The 26410-nt window shown below is 39.3% G+C and overlaps 1 protein-coding gene across 1 annotated transcript in view; it reads left to right on the forward strand.

The window, feature by feature from the left end:
• Nucleotides 1-15612, forward strand: part of LOC145998725 (putative ATP-dependent RNA helicase DDX23) — a 50490-nt gene extending 34878 nt beyond the window's left edge. The window contains exons 13-15 of the mRNA XM_083135240.1: nucleotides 7640-7900; nucleotides 12036-12210; nucleotides 15213-15612. Of these exons, the coding sequence (XP_082991366.1) occupies nucleotides 7640-7900; nucleotides 12036-12210; nucleotides 15213-15436 (660 nt within the window). The 3' untranslated portion in view covers nucleotides 15437-15612. The remainder of the gene's footprint in view (nucleotides 1-7639; nucleotides 7901-12035; nucleotides 12211-15212) is intronic.
• Nucleotides 15613-26410: the final 10798 nt, after the last annotated feature.

The following is a 26410-nucleotide window of genomic DNA, read 5'->3' on the forward strand; positions in this document are numbered from 1 at the left end:
GGCACTCGTAAGACCCTTCCTTATTGGCAGCGACGTGTTACAAGAATATCACGCGAATATTAATTATGCAGCGAGCATGCTGGTTATGAAGAGAGATGGACAATTTGTGGAAGCCCCATTCGTGGTAGAGGAAAACAGCGATGTGTGCAGAGAGCTGTGCAATTTAAGCGTAGTGGCAGATTTAAATATCCTGGACAAAAGTTTCAGCCATAATGATATTCGCCCGGCGGGAAATAGGCAGCCAATCTCGAAGGAACGCCAGGATTGCGCTACCCTGGAAGATATGCAACAGCACGTGCAGCTTGCCGACGGTTTGACAAATGTGCAGAAAACAAAGTTGAAGGAACTCCTCTGTCGGCACATGGAAGTTTTCAGTGAAGAACCTGGACTAGTAACAGGATATGAACATGCAAGTGCCATGACCAGCGAAGAGTCGTTCGCACAAAAGATCTACACAATACCAATAAAAGTGAGAGATCAAGTTAGGCCACAGATACAGAATATGTTGAAATGGGGTATAATACGTCTGAGTGACACGCCTTACATGTGGGGACCAAACCAAGAAAAGGCCTGGCTTGCAATTAAAGAGGCGTTCATGAAGAGTGTAATGCTCAAGCACCCGGCGAAGGAAGCCCCATTTTTCCTCTAGAGTGACGCCTCGGGAAAAAGCATTGCTGCTATTGTATCAAAGGGGCAGTGAGGGGATTTGAATGTATAAGACTTAATTAATATTGTAATAGATAATTGAAATCAATCATATTTTATGTTCATTTTATAATCTTTGTAAGTAATGTCGATGTCTCATTTATATCTTGTGTTAAAAGGAAATGTTTCACAATTTGCAATAAGTAATAATTTGTATTCATGTTAGTATTGTAAGAAAATTAATATAAATATGTATGTAATCGTTCATTGGATATTATAACCAGCCTAATTAACTATATTTATAGGTCGTAGCGAGCAGCGCAGCACATAGAAATAGTATAGTTTTGTTGCCTGATGCTGTATAAGTACATAATCTTTGTAAATTTTCAAACATAATGTTTTTATTGTCGTTTTACATAACATTTTATATCACTTCAGCGCGTACTACTTCCATGCGAACCCACGTCCTTCTACGTATGCTCGCATGGGGGGGCATCTGTACTGCGCACCTTTATTTTGTTATTATTAGTAGATTATGCTATTGATTTTTCGTATTTTCGTTCCATTGGCAAGCCCATCATTTTTTTTTCTCTTCGTTTTTCTTAGTCGACCGTTTCTTGTATTTTTCTTTGTCGACCCAGAAGACAGAGAGGCCGTACGGCTACCCCAACTCCTACATTCCAGCGACACCCCAGAATCCAGTATCACCAAACCCCCATATAATTAACTAAACTTTACATTGTCATAATTTTGTTCAAATAATTAATAATCGGATCCTCTATCCATTGCATAGGCGTGATGAGTTTTTATACATGGAATAATAGAGTGCAATAGCTTCAACATAGATTTTATACAGGAACAGTTAGGGGTAAAGAAGGACACAAGTTGGCAGTTGTGTATGTTGTGAAAAGAGGGGTCTCCAAGAAGTGACTTTTTTCTTCTTCTTTTTGTGCAACATGTTAATTGGAACCATGAAAGACGGGTGACCATTGGTCCAAGGGAGGACAGAGGAGCCAAAGGGCGATAAAACTGACGAACTGATTGGCTATCTCTTCCCCTTCTTTAAGAAAATTGTGCTGGAAGAGAAAAACGTGCGTTTTCCAAGAGAGTGTGTTTTGAGATCTGACGAGAGGAGGATTGTGAAATTGTGTTAAGTGAGGGAAGGAGAAGAACTTTCGTTGTCCTTTGTGTCCTGTGGTGAAGTGGATAGAACACAAGTACAGTGGATGGGAAGACTCATCTTCCGTTGAGTTGTGCTACGCCGAGGGGAGATAGCTGATCCAGACAAGTAAGTGAAGCCCGACTTCAGTAGTGCCAGTGGCATTTCTTACTATCGCCCGCGTCTACTAGACCCTCACGGACTGAGAAAATGTGAAGTTAAGCGTGTGGACCTAAAATTTATCTAGTTGAATCTGGAACGTGCACGAACTGAACTAAACTCAAAATTTCAAATAGCTATTTCAATTTTTTTTCTTGGCCAATGGGGTTTTAGTTTATGGAAAAAAAAAATGGGTGGGAAAGTTGTACCTATTGATTTTGTTTATTTAATTCTAGAATAGATTATAGTATAAATTCACAGCTATTTATTTTTATTCTTTTTGCCAACAATAGTAATAGTGAATGGCAGCTACCCTTTCCCAGTGCCTGGTCGGAGTGGCAGCGGAGAAGAATGAACCCTGGGAGTCTCATGCTCTGAATATTCTTAACCCTTCGCTACCGCTCTGCCCAGCACAGATGGCGACCACCTATGGGGCATTTTAATCAGTTAAGATTAATTGAAAGAATCCAAGATGTACGTATGCTTAAATATTTTAAATGCCACTGTTGTGTAAAGTAAAGTTTTGTAAGGGAAAAGGGAAATACTTTTGGAAGCTGTCTGAAGTTGAAACTATGGCCGACCCGATCGCCGATGCAAAGGATCGAGGGTGCTTTTGTTTGCTTAAAAATTTAGGAGGCAACACTGTAAGGGAGAGCAGCTTTGCTTTATGACCAGCCCACCCCCTCCCCTTTCTCTAAACCCTCCGCTCAGGGCCTCTCTTTCCCCTGGTTCCGCGGGTAAATTCACGCGCCCGGTCATTTTTTTTTTCTGCCTTTTTTTTTTCTTCTTTCTTTTTTTTTTCGTCATCGAATCCTTCTTGTTGTTTACATTCGTATGTTGCATGGTAGTTGAAAAGAAAAGGGGATGATATGGCTTGTCAACGGTAGAACAGATGGTATTTTGATTTTTTTTTTTTTATTTGTGTTGCATGATACTTTAATAAGAATTAGAACTATTGTGGTATTTTAATAGATAAAGTGTCAAAATGAATAAAAGTTTGAGAGAGAGAACAAGAAGACCGGCATATTACTACTCTCCAGAGGTCGAGAAACGCACAACCAAGCAGCAGCGTAAGGAGAGCGAGTCCATTCAGTCGGCTGGAACAGAGGGAAATGTGGGTTCCGTTGAAGCTTCATCCATTCTCGATCACAGCACTTTTGAGGGGCAAGTAGTTCAGAACCCGGAAAACATGAGCAGACTAGAGGAACAATGTTGCAATTGCACTTGCAGCAATAGTTCGGCGAGCAACGGTAGTATTCTTAATGAAATCCGAAATATGTTCGCAGAATTTCGGAAGGAGATGTGCGACCGGTTGGATGACAGAGAACAGAAAGTCAAAGAGCTGACGGAAGAACAAAATGAGATCCGAGCCGAAACTAGCAGTCTTCGAAGGGATGTGGAAGAGTTAAAAGGAGGTCAAAATGATATGGAGAAAGCTGTTCAAGAGATAAAGAGTGACCAAGCGGACGTTCGTGCCACGTTTGAACGGAGTTCTGCAACAGAAAAAAGACGTGTGGACAACGAGTTTCGTCGAATAAGAGAAGAGTTAGTCCGAGATTTTCGCGAGGAAAGCCAGATTCAAGGCACTGAGTTTCGGGAAGAAATTACTGATTTGCGAAACCAAATGTCAGCATTTCAGCAAGAAGCTGTTTCGATCCGAAGTGACCGTCAAGAACAGGCACGCGCAGATACTGCAAACATCGGAGAGTACAGTGCAGGGGCGAACGGGGGCAGTGCAAGTTCGCACATGAATGTAGAGCAGGGTCAATCTCACATATTCCAGCCACGTGAACTACAACTTCCGGTCTTCTCAGGGGGCGACAGTGAACTGAATGCTCATCAGTATCTGAATGATTTAAAAACATACTTTGCCCTGTCGCAAATACCGCAGAAACAGCAACTCCAGGTCGCAAGTCTGTCACTAAAGGGAGCTGCGGGTTCCTGGTTCAATGCCGTTAAAAGCACGGTGCCGGACTTCACGACGTTTGTGGCCAAGTTCAAGGAGGAATACCTGAGCCAGGACACAATGCTTCGCGTCCGAGCCGAGATCTTCTCCGGGCGTTACAATCACGGCGGAAATCAATCCATCTCCGAATATTTTACCAAACTTGTGGAAAAGAACTCAATTCTTGACGATCCTATTGAGGAGAAGATTTTAGTAAAGGTAGCCACACGCCAATTTCCATGGAACGTACAGCGGTGTTTGCTGGGTGTGAAAGTCGAGACGGTGCCACAAATGCTTAATCTGTTGCGAGAAATACAGGCGACGTTGCCCCTGCGGGAGGCACAGAGGAGGCCGCGACAGGTGAACCAGTTGCAGACTTCTGCACGTCAAAACAATGACTCAAGGAGGGGGGCAGACGGGGGTTACCACACCGACCGATCCAACAATGGCCCCAGACCCAGGCGCTACGGCCAGGACTGGACGGCGGAGTCTGACAACCGAGGAAGGAGAGGGGGGCAGAGTGCATGGCCACCCCCCGGTGGAAGGGGACGACCGGCTCAGGGAGGCCGCGGTCTTCACAATCGAGATTCAGGCTTCGAAGTTAACGAGGTTTTGGTCGAAGACGAAACCCCGCCACTCCACGCCTGATTTATGGCTGCTGGAGAGAACAACACGCTGCCTATCATCTCCAGCACCTCGGATGGAAATAGAGAGGACGGAGGGAGAAGCGACCAATTAGACAGATTAAATGATAATGAATGTGAAACGCAGGTGAAGGAATATGAGATATCTAATTCAGATTATCTTCCGACCGACAATGATAAGAGTAAGGAACCCGTCAACGGCGATGCTATTTGCACCATTTTTGATGACCTCCAGGTTGATGACGTCACAAAACGAAAAGTGAAACAAACACGTTTGCCTGAAATAGAAATATTGGTTGAGGGGAGACCCTGCAAGGTTTTGGTAGATTCCGTTTCCACGGCGACGGTTCTGAGTGAAGACCTCTGGCAAGAATTAATAAAGGAAAACCCGCTTATTCCATTCCTGAAGGTGGGTGATTTACGAGTGGTGTCGGCTTTTGGAAACAAGTCCAGCAAGATTATCGCCCAAGCGATGCTAAAGGTAAACATATCGGGGGCAGAATTTGAAATAGATTGCCTAATTGTCAAGGCACTCGTAAGACCCTTCCTTATTGGCAGCGACGTGTTACAAGAATATCACGCGAATATTAATTATGCAGCGAGCATGCTGGTTATGAAGAGAGATGGACAATTTGTGGAAGCCCCATTCGTGGTAGAGGAAAACAGCGATGTGTGCAGAGAGCTGTGCAATTTAAGCGTAGTGGCAGATTTAAATATCCTGGACAAAAGTTTCAGCCATAATGATATTCGCCCGGCGGGAAATAGGCAGCCAATCTCGAAGGAACGCCAGGATTGCGCTACCCTGGAAGATATGCAACAGCACGTGCAGCTTGCCGACGGTTTGACAAATGTGCAGAAAACAAAGTTGAAGGAACTCCTCTGTCGGCACATGGAAGTTTTCAGTGAAGAACCTGGACTAGTAACAGGATATGAACATGCAAGTGCCATGACCAGCGAAGAGTCGTTCGCACAAAAGATCTACACAATACCAATAAAAGTGAGAGATCAAGTTAGGCCACAGATACAGAATATGTTGAAATGGGGTATAATACGTCTGAGTGACACGCCTTACATGTGGGGACCAAACCAAGAAAAGGCCTGGCTTGCAATTAAAGAGGCGTTCATGAAGAGTGTAATGCTCAAGCACCCGGCGAAGGAAGCCCCATTTTTCCTCTAGAGTGACGCCTCGGGAAAAAGCATTGCTGCTATTGTATCAAAGGGGCAGTGAGGGGATTTGAATGTATAAGACTTAATTAATATTGTAATAGATAATTGAAATCAATCATATTTTATGTTCATTTTATAATCTTTGTAAGTAATGTCGATGTCTCATTTATATCTTGTGTTAAAAGGAAATGTTTCACAATTTGCAATAAGTAATAATTTGTATTCATGTTAGTATTGTAAGAAAATTAATATAAATATGTATGTAATCGTTCATTGGATATTATAACCAGCCTAATTAACTATATTTATAGGTCGTAGCGAGCAGCGCAGCACATAGAAATAGTATAGTTTTGTTGCCTGATGCTGTATAAGTACATAATCTTTGTAAATTTTCAAACATAATGTTTTTATTGTCGTTTTACATAACATTTTATATCACTTCAGCGCGTACTACTTCCATGCGAACCCACGTCCTTCTACGTATGCTCGCATGGGGGGGCATCTGTACTGCGCACCTTTATTTTGTTATTATTAGTAGATTATGCTATTGATTTTTCGTATTTTCGTTCCATTGGCAAGCCCATCATTTTTTTTTCTCTTCGTTTTTCTTAGTCGACCGTTTCTTGTATTTTTCTTTGTCGACCCAGAAGACAGAGAGGCCGTACGGCTACCCCAACTCCTACATTCCAGCGACACCCCAGAATCCAGTATCACCAAACCCCCATATAATTAACTAAACTTTACATTGTCATAATTTTGTTCAAATAATTAATAATCGGATCCTCTATCCATTGCATAGGCGTGATGAGTTTTTATACATGGAATAATAGAGTGCAATAGCTTCAACATAGATTTTATACAGGAACAGTTAGGGGTAAAGAAGGACACAAGTTGGCAGTTGTGTATGTTGTGAAAAGAGGGGTCTCCAAGAAGTGACTTTTTTCTTCTTCTTTTTGTGCAACATGTTAATTGGAACCATGAAAGACGGGTGACCATTGGTCCAAGGGAGGACAGAGGAGCCAAAGGGCGATAAAACTGACGAACTGATTGGCTATCTCTTCCCCTTCTTTAAGAAAATTGTGCTGGAAGAGAAAAACGTGCGTTTTCCAAGAGAGTGTGTTTTGAGATCTGACGAGAGGAGGATTGTGAAATTGTGTTAAGTGAGGGAAGGAGAAGAACTTTCGTTGTCCTTTGTGTCCTGTGGTGAAGTGGATAGAACACAAGTACAGTGGATGGGAAGACTCATCTTCCGTTGAGTTGTGCTACGCCGAGGGGAGATAGCTGATCCAGACAAGTAAGTGAAGCCCGACTTCAGTAGTGCCAGTGGCATTTCTTACTATCGCCCGCGTCTACTAGACCCTCACGGACTGAGAAAATGTGAAGTTAAGCGTGTGGACCTAAAATTTATCTAGTTGAATCTGGAACGTGCACGAACTGAACTAAACTCAAAATTTCAAATAGCTATTTCAATTTTTTTTCTTGGCCAATGGGGTTTTAGTTTATGGAAAAAAAAAATGGGTGGGAAAGTTGTACCTATTGATTTTGTTTATTTAATTCTAGAATAGATTATAGTATAAATTCACAGCTATTTATTTTTATTCTTTTTGCCAACAATAGTAATAGTGAATGGCAGCTACCCTTTCCCAGTGCCTGGTCGGAGTGGCAGCGGAGAAGAATGAACCCTGGGAGTCTCATGCTCTGAATATTCTTAACCCTTCGCTACCGCTCTGCCCAGCACAATATTGGATTGCCAAAATAATCAGTAATTCTACCAATAAACTGATACACCGATATGCCTGTATCGTCCAATGCCAAGAGAGTGCCGATTAATCTGTCCCATCCCTAATAATAATATTTATTTCTAATTCTACAATTAGCATTCTGTTGTTATTTATACATGTAATTTTTACTGTTTTCCAGACTGTGATGTTTACGGCTACTATGCCCCCAGCTGTGGAGCGTTTAGCTAGAACATACCTTCGTCGTCCAGCTGTTGTTTACATTGGATCTGCTGGCAAGCCTACAGAAAGAACGGAACAAATTGTGCACCTTGTGGCAGAGTCCGACAAGCGAAGGAAGCTTTTGGAAATCTTGGGTCGTGGAGTGGAGCCACCTGTTATCATATTTGTGAACCAGAAGAAGGGAGCGGATGTTCTAGCTCGTGGATTAGAAAAGCTTGGGGTAAGTTCAGTAATTCTCTTTTATGTAAATATTATCAAAATTACAGGAATGGACTAATATGATTTTGTTTTCAATACCGATAAAGCACTGATATAAAATTTACACATATCGATAACCTATATTTGACTGATCTGATATAAAATACCAAATGGTTCTTGAAAACCTGAATGGTTCATTGATCTCCTTATAAGATATTTATAGATATATTGGATCAGTAAATTTACCGATTTGTCTCTCATATCCCTATCAAATTGTGAGGAAATAGCAAATAATGGACAAAATCTGCATTTTGATAATGGAGTATGCATTTCCTTTTGTAGCACAGATGTGATTAAACTCCTGTGAAGATGGGTTGTACAGTCAGAAGCACAAGTATTGCTCAGCAAATGTGAATGTGAATTTGAATTATTGTTTGAAGTCCACTTTTTGCGCAGATAATCTAATTGGGACTGGACCTACAGTTTAAAGTTGGATCCGAACCACTGTGCAATGTACCTCCACTGGGTATCGAACCCGGGACTCCTTAATTACAAGGTGCTTGGAAAATTGTCCATGGCTATTTTGTTTGAAATATTATATTTTTACACATGCTGGTGGGGAGATTGCCAGCAGCATGTTTGGCATTTCAGGGTTGCTTCGCATCTGGAAAAACAGGAAATGTCAGGGAATTTTGAAGATTGTCTGGAATTTACGTGCATTTTGGAGTCTGCAAGAGAACCAGTTACAAAATTGACAAGCGGTTCATTTCCACTTCCGAATTCGGTTCTTGTGATTCCACTTGCCCCAAAAGATTCAGTTCAGAAACTTGTTCCTCTCGTCCTAATGACTTCTAGGCTGTTACGTACAAAAATATGGTTTCTTCGCATTTCGATTGTACATTTATTCACTCTCGGATCTAGGTTCTTGGATTCATTACAACCGTCCGTTCATTTTGCAACTTGTTCTTGTGAAGCTGTTCAAGACCCGGGATTTGGAGAGGTGTGAGGTTTTTCCTTTGAGAACAAGTTACTCGAAGACGAAACCTGCCGCACCAGCCATCCTCAGAATTTCTTGCGGAAAAAGCGTTGCTTTAGTTTTGTGGGTGGTGAGGAAATTTCTTTTCTTCAAGAACACACACGTTCGGAACCCATTCTTTTTTTTTTTTACGTGAAGCAGAGCAGGTTAGTTTTCGTACAGTTCATTGGTTTTGGATCTGCAATAACTGTATACTCCTTGAACCAAAGAGAATGTAATACTTTTTGCATTGAAGAGCAGAATTTCACGTAACTAGCTGTGGCAAAAATAGAGTGACTCGCTACTTCGTTCCCCTGTAAAGGAAACTCTTTCTGTGAATTTGAGTCCTTTGTTTGCCACCCGTTCAGAAGCAACCTGATCAACTAGTTAATTTGCTCATTGTAAATATTTCGTTCGTATATCTTCCAGATCATTCCTTACGTTGCACTAAATAAAACAGGTTGATAATACATTTAATTATTAATTTTTATACTAGGGTTTAGATAGAATATCAAAGTACAAGTTATAGTCCAGTTTCACTGATGGATAACTTAAGTAAGTTGACAATATGATCATAATTATCAGAAAGAGGTGATGAAGTTATCCGTCTATGATTTTATAGATTTTGGTCTTATTGTCATTCACATTTTAGTACAAGAAGAAAATAAATAATGTTAGAAAGATGATAAAGAATTTTACGCACTCAACGTTAACTTGACTTAACCTGTTGATTTTGCATAATAATAGTACATGAATAGTGCAGTGTCGTAGAAAAGGCTGTTTATGTTTAGAGAATATTTTGTTGTATGTAGGAATTGCATAGTAAATCCGCTAAGAAGTGAAAAGTTTTGCATTGTTTATGAAGATCGTGCATCATATGAACGTCTGTTGTAGTTTTTACATTGCAGAGATGTGTTACACCCGAGAAATTAATGATTTTATGTTCATATTTTCAGTTATTACATCATGACGTCATTCTTTCGAATATGCACGTGTTTTGTGCATGTAGAACAAATTTTATTTAAAAAAAAAAGAAAAACTGGTGTGAAATATGATGAAGTAAATGTACACTGCTAATACATTGTTGCCAATTTTTTTGCTTATTTGTGGTTTCCACATATAGAAATAAATTTCAAGCTTCGTAATATACTTATGATACTTGATACATTTCACCCCTGGGACCACCTAACTGGAAGTGCATATTTACAAGGTATGCATGGGATTTTGTTGCAGTGTTTCCTTACATATGCGATGGATTTATTTGGCAAGGTATTTGATATTGTGGTAATTTTCACGTTATTATGAGTGTTGGTTTGCATGCTGATAGTAACCTGACTTATTGTTAGGCTAGGAATGTTGGTTTGATGCCGATAGTAATTTTATGTTATTCTTCGAATTTTTACGTTTTTTTTTTTGCGTGTAGAATGAAATTATGCTGAAAAGTTGTGAAAATGGGTTGGGGTACGAGAAATTGGAGAAGCCGTGACCCACTGAACCCCCTCGAGAATTATGTTGATTTTTTTTTTAATCGACAGATTTCGATGTTTTAGTAATATTAAATTGTTGGTACCAGCATGTGGAAAACACAAGTAATGGAGATATTTGATCCCTATGTATAGCCGGTATATATAATTGTTTAGGGTGTATGGTCGGTCACCAGCCCTTTCAAGTTTTTAATTTCCGAAATATGTACCACTTTCAAGAAATTAAAAAATATTCCCTTACATTCCATAGGTTTCCTTCAAAATGGCAATAAAAACATCATTTAATTGAAAAACACGAGGTTCAACAGCAAAAATCATGATAAGCATGTCTGGAAAAATTTAATTTTTGGACTGGAAAACCTGGAAGTGTCAGGGAATTTCATAATCAAAAAATCAGAGCTACCCTGCAATTTGATTCAATTCTTGAATGTCTCATTGCATAAAACAAAGTGATTGACAATTTGCTTGGTAATTCTTATGCACCCCACTGTATATTAACATGCTAAGTATTTTGTAATAGGATATATGCAATAGGAATAAGTTAATTTAGAATTTTAATCAGCCCCTACATCATTGAAAAAAGGGATGAATAAAATTATTTCAAAATGAGAGCCACAGGCAATGTGTACTACTGTGTTCATATCTGTCTGAAGTGAGGCTGAAAATTTATTGTATGCAATATATAGTGAAACTGGATTATACAAGGGTAAGTCAGAAAGTATGTCACAATTGTTTATTGAAAAAATACTAAATGAGATACTGACCTGAAAACCATATTTATTTTTCAACATAATCTCCACCAACATTGATGCACTTATCCCATCAGTGTCCCAAAACCTGCTGTGTAAAAGTCTTTGGGCTGCTGTCTCAACCACATGTGTTCCTCAGTCAGTTGTCTGGGCACCCATCATGTGCACACTTTTCAGGAATTCAAATGCTCATGCTAAATCATGAAAACACCCTATTGCAGTTGCTATGTTGTCTTACAGTCACTCGCATGTCAGTCGAATCATCTCCTCCACCTGCCGCACTGATGATTCTGTCCCAATCTGAACAGGATGACAGGTTGATCTTTCACAACGACATTTGACCATCCTTGAAGAAATGTATTGACCAAGTTGTGCACCTCTTTACGTGACAAACACTTCTCACCGTAAACAGGAAACATTTCCTTATTCTTTGCAGGAAGTCCTTTTCCCCACATCAAATGCACAACATCATCCAGCTCTTCTAACGTACACTTCTCTAGCATGGTCGCCATTTTTAAATTGAGCTGCCCATGTGCGCGACTGCTAACTGAATGTCAACAAGCTGGATTGTGCTGCCAACTAATGACACCTTTAGAAACAACTCAGTACTATTCTCATCTATCCCACATCAGTTTGTGACCTATTTACTGACTCCCCTTCTACATTTTTTAGGGGAATGAGCGTGAGGCTCTTAAAATGCAGAAAAATGTAAAATCCAGGAAAAATCTTACTATCTTTACTGGAACCTGGAAGATAATTGTATAATACAGATAAATGTAAAACCTCAAAAATAAAATCAGGCTTCCACTGTAGGTTAATGAATACATTTGTGGTTATACATTGCTTCGTTCTTTAAATGCTTTTAAAATCAGTTGTTTTATTTGTGATAATGATATTTTTTTATTTTAGTACAACGCATGTACCCTCCATGGTGGCAAAGGCCAAGAACAGAGAGAATTTGCATTGGCTAGTCTTAAAACTGGATCCAAGGACATTTTGGTTGCCACTGATGTCGCTGGCAGAGGTATTGACATTAAGGATGTGTCCATGGTTATCAACTATGACATGGCAAAGAGTATTGAAGGTGAGTTTAGTAATAGAGAAGTTTTGACTGCATGGTTTATCCCGTACTGGCAAGATTTTTCTTCGTATTACACATACAACCTTTTAACAGTAGGTTCTTGAGTTAGCAATATAAGTCTCTAACATTCTAAAAATTTTGAGTTGGTTCATTATATATATATATATATATATATATATATATATATATATATATATATCCTCACTCACATAATGAGTGGGAATTCCTGTGCATCTAGGATGTACAGGAAAAGGCACATAAGTCACAAACTACTTTCATCTAAGTTCCACTAGATCAATTAAGGAAAATATTATAATTTTACATGTGTATTAGGCATGTGTAATGATTCTAAACAGTGATGATCTAACATGTATGTCATGTCCATAAAGTTTGCTATTAAAACAATAAACAGAAAAAAATATCTGCTTTAAAAGTGCATTTTTGACTTCAAGTGCTTTTGCCTCGAACAGCCTAGAACCTAAAGTATCACACTCTGAACATATAAATACAACCTTTGTCAGAAAAGTTCCAGGACTGATTTTTTTATTCTTTGCCTGTGATATTCAAACACAAGAAATGGGTGTTATTCAGTCACCTGATATGTGTTCTCAATAGAAATGGCCTTGAAAGTGTTTCCATGTAAACACACTAGGTGGCAGGGCTGTGCTTAACAGCCCACTGTTTGGCTTGTTGGCGCATTTAGTTGGAATTTACACACGTGTCGTGATGGACGTGCATTTCGAGCAGAGAGTTAACATGAAGTTTGTTCAGTCTCTTCCTGTTCCATTATCAATTTAGTTGATTTGTTTACAGTCTATGTAGCGTAATACACTAATGTCCAGACCTTAGAATTGATCAAAATTCTCAAACCCACCTGAATTCTTCAGCGTTTGAGAAAGGAAAGGTGTTACTTGAAGTTAAAATGGTTATGAACTTAAAACTCCATACACATCAGGAAGTCGACTCCAGCTGGTTCTTTGCTCACTGTATTACCATATCCTTGTTGGTGAACCATAACTAAAAATTGGTGTTGGTGAGGGGATAAAAATCAGTTTAACGAGAGAAATACTCAACAGTGCCTTTTGCTTCGTCCATTAATGTTGCATTGATGTCTCATCAAGGTAGAATCACATCTTGCAATAGGGCATTGGTGATGAGTATTATTGTTGAAAAGGTTCTCTCGGCTATCGACCAGGTGAGTTGTGGAAAAGATTACAAGCTTTCGAGAGCTAACGTCGACTCTCATTCTCAGGGTAGAAGTGCAGTCCTGAGCGTCAACCCAGTGTACGATGTTTTTGTGGAGGGAGGTTCCTGGTGAAGGTGTCAGACCAATTGGGTGCCGGGCCTGCTGCGTCTGCGCTGCTGGTTGACTATCGCTAGCCAGGTTGGGTCGAGTTCAAGCCCCATGTCGCAATGAATATTCTCTTTTGCCCATGAATGGCTATTGCTTCTGTGATGATGCGCTACCAGTAGTTTGAAGATTTGGCTATAATTTCTGTGTTGCTGTAATCTGGTATATGGCCCTCATTGATTGAATGTTCCGCTAGACCCAACTTTTCTAGATGAAAATTCTTAATGTAGCTCTGGTGTTATTTGCATCGATGTTCTATTGTCCTGTCCGTCTGCCCAATGTATGGTTTACCGCATTTGAAGGTAATGTGTTAAACTCCAGGTGTTTTAAATCCTAAATTATCCTTGGGATTGGGTAGTAGGCTTCTGATCAGTAGCGTGCCCAGGATTTTCGAAAGGGAGGGGTTATGTGTAGTTTTTCTTGGTAGTCAGCCTTCATTTTGTCATATTTGCCTACCTTTGACGTTCTTTCTTTTAGGAATGCTGGACCAAAGGGGGGGTTATAACCCCCACCAACCCCCCCCCCCTTGGGCACGCCACTGCTTCTGATCTTTGGCGGTGGTTTGTGACTGGTTTTTATGTTTTGTTTCCTGATAATTTGGCTTATAATGGTTACTTTTTCTGGGTTCCCTGTAGTGTCTGCATTCCTTAGTATGTCTGTGTTTCTTGATGTGTCCAGATTCCTGATGTGCTGGTCATCTTGGACAGTACTCATCTTAATGTTTTGTTGATGTTCTGTTCGAGTACCCGTTCTGTGTAAATGCCGTGCGAAGATGATGTATTTCTTCTGATAGTTGTTCCGCGTTGCTGATGGATCAACAAAACAATAAGACTAGCACTGTCAAAGAAAACCAGCACCTCAGGAAATCTGACATAACAGGGAATGCAGCAAAGCAGACCACGGAAACCTCTCTGGAATTATAAGCCAAATTATCAGGAAACAAAACATATAAACCAGTCACAAACCACCGCCAAAGATCAGAAATCCACTACCCAATCCCAAGGATAATTTAGGATTTAAAACACCTGGAGTTCACCATATTACCTGCAAATGTGGTGAAGCATACATTGGGCAGACGGACAGGACAATAGAACAGCACTGCAAAGAACACTAGAACTGCTTTAAGAATTTCCATCTGGAAAAGTTGGGTCTAGCGGAACATTCAATCAATGAGGGCCATATACCAGATGTCAGCAACACAGAAATTATAGCCAAATCTTGAAACTACTGGGTCCGCATCATCAAAGAAGCAATAGCCATTCATGGAGAAAAAGATAATCTTGAATTGTGACACAGGGCTCGAACTGGACCCAGCCTGGCTAGTGATGGTCAACCAGCAGTGCACACGCAGCAGGCATGTTACCCACTTGGTCTGCCATTTTCACTGGTAACCTCCCTCAACGAACACATACGCCAGGTTGACACTCAGGACTGCACTTCTACCGTGAAGATGAGAGTGACAGCTCTCGAAAGCTTGGAATCTTTTTCACAACTCACCTGGTTGATAGCCCAAGAGAACCTTTTCATCATTCGTCGCCAGGAAAGTATTAAGACTTACTTCAATATTATTGAGTTTAATTTTTTTATATAGCTATGTGTGTATTGCAGTTTTTAGTTATTATATACATAAAATCATGATTGATGTGTTTTTCAGATTACACTCACCGTATTGGAAGAACTGGTCGAGCAGGAAAACATGGATTGGCAGTATCATTCCTTACAAAGGATGATTCTCCTTTGTTTTATGATCTGAAACAGACTATTCTGTCCAGTCCTGTTTCAACATGCCCGCCGGAACTTGCAAACCATCCAGAGGCACAGCACAAGCCTGGCACTGTGGTGACCAAGAAACGAAGAGAAGAGAAAATTTTTGCATAATATGATCAATGCAACAATGTTTTGTTTTTTAAAAAAAGATTGGCACACTATCTTTTTACATGATGATTGTAAATATAGTATAATGTAACGCTCGTGTTTGTTTGATTTGCATAATATATTTTCATGTGTGTAATGTGCTGTGTGAAATGAATAAACATGTTTGTTCTTTAGAGTGATATGTGTTTGTGTGAACTTATAATAGCCTGGTGCAAATTCTCAGAAATGTGGCTGTAAAAAGTGTAGGAAGCATTTTTGAGGAAAAGCGGACAAACAACATTTTCTGAATGTAATTGATGTGCTGATTCCGAATATTTTGTTTGCCACTCTCGATTTTGATGTTATGTGCTTCAAATCGCTGAAAAACAAAATGGCGGCCATACGAAATGAGCTTCAAATAATTTTTGAAGGAGTAGAAACAAAATAGTGATCTTGGTGTCACACATTATGTTTGGGTATGCTGAATACAAATATTATGTTTTCTAATCTGAAATTTTAAGCTATGTGCTGCAAATCGCTAAAAAAACAAAATGGCGGCAATACGAAATGAGGTCCAAATAACTTTTAAAGGAGCAGAGAGAAAATAGTGATCTTGGTGTCAAACATTATGTTTTTGGGCATGCTGAATACAAATATTATGTTTTCTAATCTGAAATTTTAAGCTATGTGCTCCAAATCGCTAAAAAACAAAATGGCGGCCATACGAAATTAGCTCCAAATAACCTTTGAAGGAGCAGAAAGAAAATAGTGATCTTGGTGTCAAAGATTATGTTTTTGGGTATGCTGAATACAAATATTATGTTCTCTAATCTGAAATATAAAGCTATGTGCTCCAAATCGCTAAAAAACAAAATAGCGGCCATACAAAATGAGTTCCAAATAACTTTTGAAGGAGCAGAAAGAAAATAGTGATCTTGGTGTCAAACATTATGTTTTTTGGGTATGCTGAATCCAAATATTATGTTTTCTAATCTGACATTTTTGAAAAGTGTTGTAGTTTTTTCCTCTTTTTTAAACAAAAGAACCACAAAAATGAATAAACTTTTTTTTTAATTAAAAAAACTATTTCAGAATGATAGAAACATAGAACCATGGATCCACTTAAAAATTTGAAAAGACCTGCACCTGTGAGCCATCATCTTAAGATGTTTCTTATCACTTCCTCCAGAACATTGCCACAAACAAAGGATTTAGCTACTTCACATATTCAAGGTAGTAAGTGGCAAGGAAACCATTTTGAAAACTGACAGGAATATTCTCCAGCACCTCGCAATTGCCTATGAGGCAGGTCGTAATGTGGATCTAAATCGCATTTTGTGTCATGAACTAATGCCAATTCCAATCTCCCTTGCCAACACAAACGGAAGTCTGAGAACAGGAAGCAAAGCCATTCTAGCTGATGTGATGACCAAGGATGTAATTTGTCCATCTGATATATCAATTCCGTCTGCGTCATGCCTTAAAATAGATGGTCAAGCATTAGTTGTTGCACTTGGAAAGCCTGCAGGAGTTTTTAAACTTGGTCAACTGGCAGATGTATTTCTTATCCTTGTTATTTCTATGGGATGAAGCTTTAAGAGGTTTGATCGGTATAACGAAACTTCAATCAAGGCTGGAACAAGGGATAGGTTCTTGAAACATGCTCATTTAGTAAGGAGAGTAATAGAAAATTAATCCGTGCCAATCCCCAACAAATTCAGTGACTTTCTTGCTAACTCGGAGAATAAAAAAAAATTGGCCTGTTTTCTCTCTAATCATTTGATCAACAATGTTCCTGAAGACAAAATATTTGTGGTTTCCGGTGGATTTCACAAGGAGGATGACGTACGGACAAACAATCGTGATTTGTCTATTGAAGGATTGCAGGTAAACCACGAAGAGGCGGACACGCGCATTGTCCTTCACTGTCTTCATTCTGGTGCTGATAACGTTGTTGTCTCAGCACGTGATGCAGATGTATTAGTGCAATTGGTAGCGTTATTTCACAAGATTAGATGTACGAAATTGTGGTTGCGAGCAGGAACATATAAAAAAACAAAAAAAAACCCTCTCATCCCATTCCATTCCATAACAGGATGCGACACAGTATCCTAGATTGCTGGGATCAGTAAGAAGACAGCATGGAAAATATTTAACACTAATAATAATGATCTACTAAATCTTGGTGTTGACGAATTGAAACAAGAAACAGCACACAAGGCAGAGAAGTTCGTATGCAAGTTGTATGGTGTACCGGAGGCAAGCAGCTGTGATGAAGCCAGAGTAAAGCTGTTCAGCAAAGGAAAAACACTACAAGAAGCACTGCCCCTCCCCCCCCCACTACCGATTCTCTACGGTTACATGTACAACGGGCCCACTATCAAGCCATTGTGTGTAGGCAGTCGGTCATACCAAAACCTGTGTTGTGTGTAGGCAGTCGGTCATACCAAAACCTGTGTTACCACCACCTACTATCTTAGGATGGAAAATGGTTGATGGACAGCTCGTTCCAAAACTTCAATCGCTGCCACCAATTCCACAACCCTGGTACGACATTGCCACCTGTGGATGTTTGGGTGGTTGTATATCCGCTACATGTTAGTGCAGGAAAGGCCAGCTTGTATGTACTGCAGCTTGCAAATGTGCAGATACTGGCACTAAGGAGTGCATAAATATCCGTGACTAGAAAAATGTTATACTATTTTTGTAGGCAAAATAAGGTTGAATAAGGATAACGTGCGGATTTATCATACACTGATACTGTTAATATTCCAATATGGTCTTATGCTTTGAATAATATTATTATTTTGCATCTTTACTTTAGCAATGTTCTATACTTTTTTCTGTATTAAAAACCTACTGTTACACTTTTTATTACTAGTTCAAAAGAATGGATACGAAACATAGCATGGATGCACGTAGCCGCCATTTTGTTTTTTAGCGATTTGGAACAAACAGCTTAAAATGTCAGATTAGAAAACATAATATTTGTATTCAGCATACCCAAAAACATAATGTATGACACCAAGATCACTATTTTGTTTCTGCTCCTTCAAAAGTTAATAGGAACTCATTTCGTATGGCCGCCATTTTGTTTTTTAGCGATTTGGAGCACATAGCTCAAAATTTCAGATTAGAAAACATAATATTTGGATTCAGCATACCCAGAAACATAATGTTTGAAACCAAGATCACTATTTTGTTTCTGCTCCTTCAAAAGTTAATAGGAACTCATTTTGTATGGCCGCCATTTTGTTTTTTAGCGATTTGAAGCATATAACACCAAAATCGAGAGTGGCAAACAAAATATTCGTAATCAGCACATCAAATACATTCAGAAAATGTTGTTTTCCCGCTTTTCCTCAAAAATGCTTCCTACAGTCAGAATTTTCGAAAATTGTCCCAGTCTATAAGTACTAGTGAGTAAACCAATAGTGAAATTTTTAACATGTATTGGAAAGATTTAACAATATTACTGAAAAGGTGCTGACAATTGTGACTCAACCAGGAGTCAAACATGATTCTTGACCATCTCAGATCACTGTTTTAACCTTTAGCAGACTGAACTTCATGCACCTGTATTCCCATGAAGTACAAAAAAAATCGTAGCTCGAGAACTAATTGTCGTGGAGAGGTGAAATTGGTTTTGTTTTCTACAATCATGCAAAGTTTCGTTGAGATCAGACTGACACTTCTTGAGTAAAGAAAATAACATTATATAAAGCTGTGCAATATCTGGAGTTTTGCTTCTAACGTCAGCCCTATGGATACTGGAGGGAAGAACAACTAGAAACCATTCTATGGGGACATGTAACGCTTGTACCGCTTCTTTGAAAAAGAACCAGAAGTTACGGTGTTCAGAAATTTTGCAAAATTACAGAAAATTTCAAATGTTGGGCCTTTGCCCCTGCTTCTCCCCTGGACCCTTAATTGTCGGATGTTACTTGAAATGTTGCTTTTAACTCATCCTTATATTTTAAAATTAAAGTTTTCAAAAAGATGCAGGGGTTGAGCAGTTGTAGCCTTTTATCTTTACTTTATCCCATAGTAACTAAATAGAAACAAAGGACTTTTTCAATGACCGTTGTTAATAATAGTAACAATGGATATATTGTTTTGTAATTCGAGTATGTCATGCCTTCATATGCATACTAAAGATTAAAACAGACAGAACTGAAATATCATATGTAGTTTTCAAGAAATGGTGCGTTAATTGGTCCCTCGTGGTACTGGTATACATGTGTACCAGCAGGCCTCAGCTCAATACCGGCGCTGATACACATTTGTCCAGTCACAGACACTTCCGAATTATAACAATCACATCGACTGTCAATGAATTTGTTCAAACCCAGAAGTGTCCATGACTGTACCAGCTGGCCACTAAAGGTTAAGCTAAGAAGCCAATTCTGGCTTCAACACAGCTTGGATAGCCTGTTAGAGCCACAATTTTCATATTTTTTCATTGTTATAATTTCTTTTATTATCTGTTTTCCACTTGGTTTGGAATGCTTCAATTATCTTATCAGGCCCTGGTTTTGATACCCGGTGGAGCCATATGGTACAGTGGTTTGGATTCCACTTCAAACTGTAGGTCCAATCCTAATTAGCCTTTCTGTGCATAAAGTGAACTTAAAATAATAGATTCAGTCAATCAAAAATCTTACCATACATGGAGAAAATTTTGGTTCTTAAGTGTAAAATATGGATCATTGTCCTACATAGGCATGGCCATTGTTCGGTAAAGTTACTGACAATTTTATGATGTGATAAATAATTAGCCTCAAATTTATTGCAAAATTTCACCATTTTGTAATTAATTTTTGTCTAATTGAAACACATTTAATTCATGTGGTTTTCCAATAATTTTGTGGTTGAGCTTGTCTTGTCTCAGCAAACTTCAAGTAAATTCTCATCTTATCTATTTGTGTCTCTTGGCACAACTTGACTAGTTTATCTTGTATAGTTGTTGCCTTCCCTCTTGAGTCTTGTCTCACGTCACCTCACGTCATGTGATTTCCCTTAGTTGATATGTCTCCTATCAACCCAGCATTCTTCTGTAGTCTTGCAACCACTCCCCTTTTTGCCATGACTCTTTTCCTTGCCTTGTCTCAAACCTCTCGTGGGCCTCCCCATGGTACAGTGGTAGCGTTGTCACCTTGTAATACCTGGTGGAGGCACATGGTTTGGATTCCACTTTAAACTGTAGATCCTGTCCCGATTAGCCTTACTGTGCATAAAGTGGACTTAAAATACCAATTTAATCAATCAATCAAATCAAATCTTTGTCATATCTCTAATGCAATCTCACCCTTTCTTCCAGGGTTGTTAAAAGTCCAGGAACCCAAAAATTCTAATCGGGTACCACTGTAGGACTGGAACCTTTTTTCTTGCCCAATTTAAATTCGGTACAAGTTGCGTATTGTTGCATTGAAGAAAGGTTCCTGTGCCGTATTTAAATTCAGCAGGAAAATAGCTTCCTGGAAGGCATTTAAATTCATCCTGAAAAAAGGTTCCTGAACCGAATTGAAATATTTTAAACATTAATAATGGTAATATTCAAATTAATTAATGTATTTTTCTTACATTAAATTGATCTGGAAAAAAAGTTATTCAACCGTATCCAGAGAAAAAGTTTCTTGGCCTAATTTTAATTCAGCCAGAAAAAAAGGTTCGGACCCTGGTGTCATAGCCTTCTGTGATAACCACTCCACATGGAGGCCAGCTCAACCATTTACCATTCTGTGTTAACAAGTGGAATATCTGTAGGAGCTGTGAAGTGGAAGAAGCGTTGAGGCATTGTTCAAATTGTTAGGGTCCCAAGGGCATTCGAACACCAACAGTGGTTTTTAGAACTTTGATCGCGGCACCCCAATTTTAATGTATTTTGTACGGATGGGTCTAAATCAGTTGCTTGCACCCTTATTGTGGACTGAAAGTTACAGTTATACAGTACTGTGTCAAGATATACATGGCAGAATTCTATGTAGTTGTGAAGCTCGTGGACTTTGCTGATGTTCATGCTTTTCAAAGAGTAATTCGTTTGAGGCATCATGTAGTGCAGCACATCCTACAGTGCTGATGTGTGCTTCTGCTTGGTCCCCCAGTCATGTGGGCATGAAGGGGAACAAAGCAGCTGATGCAGACGGGGATGTTCTTGTCTCTTTTCCACCTTTTACCAGCAAGGGATCTGCAAAATGTGTTTCATCGCTCCCTTCTTGACACTTGGCAGGAACAATGGAATGAGGTAACGGGGAACAAGCTTCCCGCTATGAAGCCCACCATTAGTGCCTGACGTTCCTCATACGGTCCCTCCCGTCGAGAAGAGGTCATTTTAATTCGGCTTCGAATTGGACACAGAGCAGTCTTGCATGTCTGCTTTTGCTGCAAGGGTTGAACCCTCCACTGTGTCCTGTGTGTAATGTCGTTTAAAATGTTCGGCACATCCTTCTCGAATGTGCCGATTTTACTTACCCCAGAAAAAGTTTTAACCTTCTCAGCAATTTATCACCCATGTTGGGGGATGATGAGAGTGTTGTAACTAGGGTTTTCAGCTTTGTGAGAAGAACTGGTCTTTTCCACTATTTCTGTGAAAGTTTTTTTTTTTTTTTTTTTTTTTTTGTATGTTCTTACCTTTTTAATGCGTTGTGTATGTCCTGTGCATATCCTTTTATAACCTTGCAGTACCTTTCTGAAGTTTTTTTTACACCCCTCCCCTTTTTTTAACACTGGTAAGGATTTTAGATATGGAGATTGAAAGTTGCAAAATGGCCCATAGTATGTGCAGATGCACACAAAATAAAAATGAATTCACTAGTTTTTATTTTTGTGAGGGGAGGGGACATAGGGGAACAATTGAAAACTTAATTAGGGCCTCCACGATGGCGCAGTGGTAGCGTCCTCGCCTTGTAATCAAGGGGTCCCGGGTTCGATACCCGGTGGAGGTACATAGTGGTTCGGATCCCACTTTAAACTGTAGGTCCAGTCCCGATTAGCCTTACTGTGCATAAAGTGGACTTAAAACACCAAATCAATCAATCAAACTTAATTCTCTCTGTGTTTCAACATTTTCCAAATAGAAACATGAATGTGAACCCTGCGTACTCCAAAATACGAAACTCGCTGACAACAACAAGCGTCTGTACAATTCGGCGACCATCTCGTACAGGAAAAGGACTCCATGTAAAAACCATTGAAGCAGACAGAGATATTCTCCAAGCGATTATAGCTCGAAATGGCAACAACATTTGCATCTAGGATTTTATATTTTCACCAGAAGAGGAGGTTACACCTCTCCTCAACTTACATCCTCTTCTATCATTCTCACTTAGAATGCTCAATTTTTTACGCCAAAGTTTTATCACAAAAACAACTTTTTCTCTTGTAGTCGACTACTGTATTGCGACAGCGGTACAAGCGCTGGTTGTGTGTCAGTATTTGCTAGTATTAATATCTGTGTTAAAGAGAAATTTACGTTCACGGAACTTTGCGTAGAGCTATGCCTTAGGAGGTATAACCAGGGAGTATAATAATTCAGGTTTTTGAAAAGTGTTGATGACAAAGATGACGAGGATGAGTGATAATTAGATGAAATTGATGAAGGGACATTCACAAAGTAATGCCCATTGCCAGGCTGGCAACTTGAGAACTTCTGTGATGAGATCTAAATTTGACCACCTAACGTGCTGAGCCACCGGGCCGGCTCCACAAAATGAATTATTTTTTTTTTCTGAAGTATATATTTAGCAGCAGAGATAATTGATGGGAAGCAACACATTTTCCAAAAAAAAACTTGAAATATTCAAAATACCGTAACTTGGAAAACAGCAGTTTTTTTTTTTTTTTTTTCAAAAAAAGAAAAATGCATGCATGCTTAGGGGCTTGAGAACACAAGCTGCAATTTTGGTCATTATCACAGTAGGTTCTGGCAATGATCCGTGATTTGACATTGAATGACCCATACAAAAAATATTGTTATAGTGACTCTCCTGTGACTCCTGCAAGTTACATTATTATTTTTAGTTCAATCATACTCTTCATTGTAGTATGCCATATCAGAACTACAATTCGTGGTGTGATCAGTACAAGACTCCAGTCGACTTCACCTCCAGATATTCATGAGAGGCTGGGTGAACAGCAGAGTTGCTTCTGCAGTGAGAGGCTCCGAAAAATCAGTGTTCATCCAGTTCAGAAAATTAAAAGACCGAAGGTTTAGAAAGATTTTTTTTAAAAAACTAGACTATTTTACACATTTCGCATACACATACAAAAGTAAATATGAAAAAGGTTTTAGAGCTTTCCTTCCATTGTACGTGCTATTTCCATGTCCCGAAAATGTCTTTCCCTAAGCATTTCTATATTGGCCACTTCGCTAGTAGGAACTCCTATTGTGGGTTTGCGCAACCTCCCAACAGAAGGGATAGTTTGACTGCGAGGTTTGTCATTGCAGTCTCTTTGGCACATCTTCCTTTCTAGTGCCTTTCGGCTTTTACGAGGTTCCTTATCAGATGAGGTGATTTGGTGGTTTTGGAGTTGCACCTCTAAAGAACTCTTACCGGTTATGTTACATCTATCATTTGGATCATCTTTCAAGTGCTCGGATTGTTGCATAGAATGGGACGTGTTACTTTTATTAGTACTTCTCAATGAATTAAACTCCCTTACATATTCGCCATAAGCTCGTTGTCTCGTAACCTTCTGATTTCTTTGTTTTATAACTTCGAGGTCAGGACCTAACATCCCCATAACAGGAGGTGGCAGTGGTTTGCTGCTCTTCAAATAATATGAAACGTTGGATCTAGAACGTTTATTTTGATTGGTGGAAGCGTTTTCATAACAGGAAAGATTCCTTGATGACACTGATCTGTCAAGAGATACACATCTACTGCTGCATCTTGAGGAACACCAACTTCCGTCCAAACCTGATAAGTAAGTCATGTCCTTAAATGCATTTGCAAGATGATCATCTAAGTTATTTTGTACTGAGAATTGGTCCATGGTAGATTCAGAAATGCAATATAATTCGTTGTCCAAAGGTGAAATATGCTGTTGAACTGCGTTATTGCCCTGCAGCTGTTCCGTTTTGTGGTTCATGGTTTCCACAAAAGTGTTTTCATCTTCTTGCAAGGAGCTCTTGTAAATTTCCAGATATGAATGCATATTCTCTTTTCTTCTTCCAATGTTTGATTTAACTATAGGTTTTCCATAGTTTCTCAAATCTCTTTTATTACTTACTGATGTACAGGATTGGGATACCATCAACGTTAAAGGGTTTGGTTCAGTTTCTTTGTCTTTACTATTACGTTCTGCACGACAGGTTTCATTGTTTTTGACGCCTGTTGTTGTCTGACAGTGGGTAGTATCAACCAATACTATGCTTTTTGTGGCCGAAGGCAGATCTCTATTGCTAACATGATTATTGTTATTAGAGGCTGGATTCTCGCTATTCTTCGTTTTGTTAATTTGGCATTTGGATTTGATTGCTGGCTTACACTTCGTCAAACTACTGCTAAATTTTGGATGTAGAGGTATCTGATTCGTCTCTTTTGTTGCAGATACCCTCTTAGATTCTGATTTGGATTTCACACATTCGTGTGACTGTTCCAGACAAAATACACGTGCAGTTTTCGTGTTTGGTTTCTGTATAGGGTTGTCAACCTTTTTCTTCCCCGGTTTTACTTGCGGTATCAACACTTCGCCACTATAAAACGGAACAGTCACTAAACGTACGTTACTTTCGTTATCACTGAATTGTGTTTCTTCCACGTGTTCCTTATGAAATGCGTTGGTTTTGAGGTCCAGTTTGGGAGCTCTGTCTTGGTTGTGTCTAACATCGTTCGAAATAACTTTTTCGAGTGAGTCAGTTGAATAGCTATCTTGGTCCAAAGAATCATCCAGCGAAGTTGAAGACATAGTAAGTCTCTGCTCTCGGCCACAACCAAGGTTATTAGAAGTATAGGTTGGGCCAATCCGTTGTTTACTCGTAATGAAGAAACGACGGTAAGAGGTGAACTTATCCATGAAATGAATTCCAAATCTATGCGCTAGTGTTGCACTATGCAGATAGGAAACCATGCCAGAAACTGAACACACGAAATCGAGTACACAAATGAGCATTTCCACCCATTTACATTTTGTGGCTTCAGACAAATTGAAAATAAATATAGATAGGTACTTATTGTTATGCGGGACAGAATATTTTTGATCGGAACGGGATTTTTTTTTTAAATCCCGACATTCGGGACGGGAAATATTCGCAATTTCTCGACTAGTCGGGAAATCTCAAATTCTCATTTTCACCTTAAGTGATTTTCCTTACATTTCTGGAATGAAAACTAACAATTTCCGATAAGTTCCAGACACTTGCAATGTAGAAAACGTCAAGAATTAATACCGTTTTAAAATGACCATTCGGTACTTCCCGACTGCTCGGGATCCAGAAATTTAGGGAAGTCATTTGCTGAAGTCGTGATAGGGACGGAATTTTTCTTTCCTATCCCAGTCCCGACTTTCCACTCTCCCCCTCCCCTCCACACTGGAGTACGGTGCACAGGAGTCGCGAGTCTGCGCAGGTTTCTTTGCTTAGAAACTCACTTAGTTCTCCGGCAGTTTGTTTCTTTATACATCATATTTGGAGAAGATACAATTCAATCTATAGTTGTACGTACACTGTATATAACACACCTTATTACTGACTTCCTTGACCCTGGATATACAGGGTCAAGGAAAACAAAGAAATGAGCATAATTTTCTCTCCGGTGAAGATGTTGTAGCTAAACCCCAAAAAAACTCAAATAATGAATTCGACAATGTAAATTGATGAGATTTAGTAAATCATTTGATGAAGTGAACTAATTCTGAGTGGACTAATCGCAAAGGACATAATCAGCTCAGATCCTATTACTTCTTCATGGTATGTGACGTAAAGTTCCCGCCCAACCGTTTGACGGCGTTAGTGGTTATCGCATCTCCTTTTCCATAGCCTGTAGTACACATCCTCAT

The sequence above is a fragment of the Lepisma saccharinum genome, chromosome 14, assembly GCF_977018435.1.
Source record: "Lepisma saccharinum chromosome 14, izLepSacc3.1, whole genome shotgun sequence".
Taxonomy (NCBI): Eukaryota; Metazoa; Arthropoda; class Insecta; order Zygentoma; family Lepismatidae; genus Lepisma; species Lepisma saccharinum.